This window comes from Otolemur garnettii, unplaced genomic scaffold (genome assembly GCF_000181295.1).
Source record: "Otolemur garnettii isolate 467f Iridium unplaced genomic scaffold, OtoGar3 scaffold00185, whole genome shotgun sequence".
In the NCBI taxonomy this organism is placed as follows: domain Eukaryota; kingdom Metazoa; phylum Chordata; class Mammalia; order Primates; family Galagidae; genus Otolemur; species Otolemur garnettii.
The window spans coordinates 70,216-75,367 of NW_003852580.1; the positions used below are offsets into that span (position 1 = coordinate 70,216).

At 51.0% G+C, this 5,152-nt stretch overlaps 1 protein-coding gene across 1 annotated transcript in view; it reads right to left on the minus strand.

Moving 5' to 3' along the window:
* EMC8 (ER membrane protein complex subunit 8) overlaps positions 1–5,152 on the minus strand; it is an 18,322-nt gene that overhangs the window by 858 nt on the left and 12,312 nt on the right. The window contains exons 3-4 of the mRNA XM_003800784.2: positions 2,116–2,185; positions 170–264 (exon numbers count right to left, since the gene is read on the minus strand). Coding sequence (XP_003800832.1) covers positions 170–264; positions 2,116–2,185 — 165 coding nt within the window. The remainder of the gene's footprint in view (positions 1–169; positions 265–2,115; positions 2,186–5,152) is intronic.

The window sequence follows — 5,152 nt, forward strand, 5'->3', positions numbered from 1 at the left end:
GGTGTTTGTACCCTGGGGTCTGGGGCGGGAAGACTCTTGAGTGCCACTCAGTTCCCCTCACCACCTCAGAAGCCCGACAGGCCCCAGTCCCCCAGGATCAGGAATGTGTACAGTATGACACTCTGGAGAATACACTGATGTGGCACTGGCCGGGGTGTGGGGCACTCACTGGTGTGGGTCCCTGCACCGCCACCTGTTCTCATGGTGCTCGTAAACGTGGATCGTAGGTGCTACACAGTCCATCGTAAACTTGGTGTTATCCACCTGAGGACAGGGCAGAGGACACGAGAGTGAGTCACAGGAACCTCTGCGGAGCTCTGAATGCAGTAAGGCCAACCATCGCCCAAGGCAGGAGCCCTTCCTTCCTGCCACGCAGAATCACTCCACAACAGCTAGACCCGAGACAAACTGTTTTTTTTTTAAATTGAGACAGAGTCTCACTTTGTCATCCTCAGTAGAGTGCCATGGCATCATAGCTTACAGCAACCTCCAACTCTTCAGGTTCAAGTGATTCTCTTGCCTCAGCCTCCCTAGCAGCTGGGACTATAGGTGCCCACCACAATGTCTAGCTATTTTTTTTGGGGGGGGATTTGTTTAGCAGGCCCGGGCTGGGTTTGAACCCACGGCCCTGGTGCATGTGGCCAGCACACTAAACACTAAGCTACGGGCGCCCAACCCAAATTGTCTATTTTGCAGGAAAATAATTAAGTCCTTCATTGATTTTTTCTCTTTCAGTCAGAATCTCAAGCTGTCACCCTGGGTAGAGTGCCGTAGCTCACAGCAACTTTAGACTCTTGGGCTTAAGAGATTCTCTTGCCTCAGCCTCCCAAGTAGCTGGGACCACAGGTGCCCACCACAACGCCCAGCTATTTTTTTTGTTGCAGTTGCCATTGTTGTAGTAACTGGCCTGGGCCAGGTTCGAACCTGGAAGCCCCTGTGTATGTGGCTGGCGCCCTACCCACTGAGCTATGGACGCCGCCCTTCATTGTCTTTTTTCATAAAAGCAGAGCCTTCCCACCTTACTTCTTCCTGAACTCTGAGAATTGTCTGAATCAAGATTGTTTAACAAGGCTTTCGATGTCATCTGTCTGCACATCGACCTGCCCCTTCCCTGCATCCCTGGAGGCTATGCTGGCTGTAACCAGTAGTCCTCACACTGGAGTGTGTGTCAGGATCACCTTGAAGGCATGTCACACACTGCCGGCCGCACTCCCAGTTTCTGATTCAGCGGGGTCTGGGAACTGGCAACTAATTTTTTTTTTGAGGCAGGGTCTTACCCTGTTGCCCAGGAGGGAGTGCAGTGGCACAATCACAGCTCACTGCAACCTCACTCCTTGGGCTCAAGCAACTCTCCCACTTCAGCCCTAAGTAGCTGGACTGCAGCCTGTACCACCACACCCGGCTAACAAATTTAAGTTTTAGAGATGGGGGTCTCACTATGTTGCCCAGGCTGATCTCAAATCGCTGGCCTTGAACATTTTCCTGTCTTGGCCTCCCAAAGTGCTTGGAGTACAGGCATGAGCTAGTGTGCCCGGCTCAGAACTGGCATTTTTTTTTTTTTGAGACAGAGCCTCAAGCTGTCGTCCTGGGTAGAGTGCCATGGCATTACAGCTCACAGCAACCTCCAACTCCTGGGCTCAAGCAATTCTCTTGCCTCTGCCTCCCGAGTAGCTAGGACTACAGGCACCCACCACAACGCCTGGCTGTTTTTTGGTTGCAGCCATCATTGTTGTTTTGGCGGTCCTGGACTGGATTCAAACCTGCCAGCTCAGGTGTATGTGGCTGGCACCTTAGCCGCTTGAGCCACAGGAGCCAGAACTGGCATTTCTAGTAAGTTCCAAGCTACTGCTGCTGCTGTGGGCACGGAGGCCTCACTCCGAGGACCATGAACTCGAGAGATCACCCCTCTCTGCACATCCTTGTGCTGTGACTGTAGCAGTTCACAACCCACAGCCAGCCCACAACTTCAAGTGTGTAGGGAGAATGCTGGAAGAGGGGACAATGGTCCACTGGAGACAAATCAGTCAAAGTATCCACAGAAAGGAAACTGCACAGCAAAGTGCCCGGACAGCAAGAGAAAGCAGCCACCCTGTGTGCAGCGCCAGAGCGTCTTACCATGATGAGAGCCGTGTCGCTGAAGCCCTCGGCGATTCTGGAGGCCACCTTCTCTGCAACCTGGTTGGGACTGCCAGAGGAGAACTGGTAAGTGCTACCGTGCTCTAGGTAGTGCTCTCAACACGTCTACGTGAGGCACAGTTAACACACCAAGAACTGACAGAGACCCACAGGGCCAAAACGCCGTGTGTGCTTGTGTCTCCTCTTTCAAAGGGCTCTTGGTGGCTGTAGCCCCACAATGACGACTGGTGCGCACAGCAAATGCCATCTGGCAGTGTGGTGCAACACCCACAGCAGGTCCCTGCCTCAATCCAGCCAGCAGGCCCCCATAGAGGGGACCTTGAGAGGGCATCTCCTAAACAGGAAGGCTCCCTGGAACCCAGCGGAGAGTCTCGTGGGTGTTCAGATAACCGGCACCTCTGAGTGCTCGCCAGCCCCTGGGCCGGGCTGCAGGTAGGTCTCCGTACCACCCATCTCCATCTGCACTACTGCACCAAGTCACAGCAGCCTTACAGCTTTGAGTCAGCTTTTCTTTTTTAACAAAATTTTTAAACTCCTAAGTCTCCTCACATCTTCTGTGTCTGTAAGGCTCTGCCTCTGCTGCCACCCCGGCCTTAAGGAATGACCCTTCTATCGTCAACAGAGCTCATTACAGAGGCGCCTACACCCCTCCTGCTCTCATCTCCCATACTGTGCCGGGAGGGCCTTCCATCTCTTCTTTCTCTACAAGCCAAGTCTGCCTTCAAATCTGTATGCATCTTTGCATTCAGGGAAAGAGAAAAGGGTGTTGAACTCGTTCCTTCTCCTCTGCCCAACCTTCCTCTTCCCCTCCAACCCCATTTCTTAAACTTCTTTAATAAGCTTCATTCTGGCTCCACATGCCTATCACAGCTTTGTGCAACTTGCCACCCACCCCCTCCTCTCCACGAGTCACCACCCAGACTTCTGCCGACCACTGCCTAGTGGTCTAGTGCCTGCCACCCCCTCAAAGGTTCCTAGCCGCAGTCCATCCTGTGCAGGCCCATTTCTAGTTTCTCTGACTGGAGGCTGCCTTCTCTGCTCTGCTCTTCCTTCCTCACCAGCTGCTGGAGGGTCTTTCCTTGTGCTGGGCCCTTTCACCCTCCTTGCACTTGTTTTGCTCGGGAGGCTTAGGGATGGGTTGCTGAAATCACTTCCTGATTGGAAGATTAGCCACTATATCCCGAAAACTCTCCTCAGGTCAATTCTCCTAAAATGGAACTTCCATCATATCCCCTGTTGCTCATAAACCCCCCTTCTCCACTCAACACTGCCTGTCATATGAGGCCTGCCATCTTGGGTTTTTTTTCTTTATGAGGTAGGTTCTCATCTGTTGCCCAGGCTAGGGTGCCAAGGTATCAGCCTAGCTCACAGCAACCTCAGACTGCTGGGCTCAACCTCGAGACTCCTGCCTCAGTCTCCTGAGTAGCTGGGACTATAGGTGGCCACCACAATGCCTGGCTAATTTTTCTATTTTTAGTACAGACAGTGTCTTGCTGTTGCTCAGGCTAATCTAGAACTGAGTGCAAGTGATCCACCTGCCTCAGCCTCCCAGAGTGCTGGGATTATAGGTGTGAGCCTCTGTACCTGGCCATGCCAGGCCTTTCTCACAGTGGACCTAGCTGCCTTTCCAATTCACAGAGCCAATGTTCTGTGTCTGTCTTTTTTTTTTTGGCTGGGCTGGGTTTGAACCCACCACCTCCGGCATATGCCGGAGGCCTACCCTCCAGCGCCCTACCCTTTTGAGCCACAGACGCCACCCTGTTCTGTGTCTTTCAATTCAGCAAAACTGTCTACCTATGTGCTATCTCTCTCACATACCCTTCCAGTTTGATTCACACTGTGCTCTGTTTGACCTTCCAGGCCAAGCTCTAAAGTGCTCTTTAACACAGAATCCTCAGCATGGAGCTTTCTTTTTGTGCATCTTATTTTCCTATATAATCAGAAGTTCAGCTTTTTGAGCAGAAAGTGAGCCATATATACTACTACTTTTTTTTTTTTGAGTCTCACTATGTCACTCTGAGTAGAGTGCTGTTGCATCACAGCTCACAGCAACCTCCAACTCTTGGGCTTAAGCGATTCTCTTCCTACTCCCAAGTAGCTGGGATGACAGGTGCCCGCCACAATACCTGGCTATTTTTTTGTTGCAGTTGTTTAGTTGGCCCGGGCCAGGCTTGAACCTGCCACCCTTGGTATATGTGGCTGGCACCGTAACCACTGTGCTATGTGAGCGTCGAGCCGCTATATATACTTCTTAATAGGCATAAAAAGACACTGATTATTGAGAACTTATTTAAATAAATACTGTATATAATTACAGTTCTTCCCTTGTGATTGGTCTGAAAAAAGCAGATTAATAATCTGGCACCACGGGTCACACCTGTAATCTCAGCCCTCTGGGAGGCCAAGGCAGGTGCATTACTTGAGCTAAGGAGTTCTAGACTGGCCTGAGTAAGAGTGAGACCCAGTCTCTATTAAAAAATAAAAAAATTAGTCAGATGTTGTGGAGTAGTCCCAGTTACTTGGAAGGCTGAGACAGGAGGACTACCTGAGCCCCGGAGTTTGAGGCTGCTGTGAGCTATGACCCCATGATACTCTACTTGGGGCGACACTGTGAGACTCTGTTGCAAATAAATGAACAAACAAAAGAAAAAAAAAAAGAAAATAGAAGAAGTTAATATGATCCTAGGTCAAACTGAAGGTGGCACTTCACTGAGCTGACCAGGAATTTGCGAATGCCAAGTCCCCAGAGCTCCAACAGCAGATGGTGAAAAGGAGGAAGTGGGCCCTGGGAGGAGGCCTGTCCATCTACCCTGCACCCCACTCCTGCATGACTTTACCAGACACACGATCACTCCTGTATCTTTACTGGTCCCAATTCTCTCAATCCTTAGGTGCAGAGAGAAGGGAAATGGCACCCACAAAGTACTCCATCTTCCAGGGACTTGTAAGGGAAAAGGCAGAGCCTCTTTTTTTTTTTTTTGAGACAGAGCCTCAAGCTGTCCCCCTGGGCAGAGTG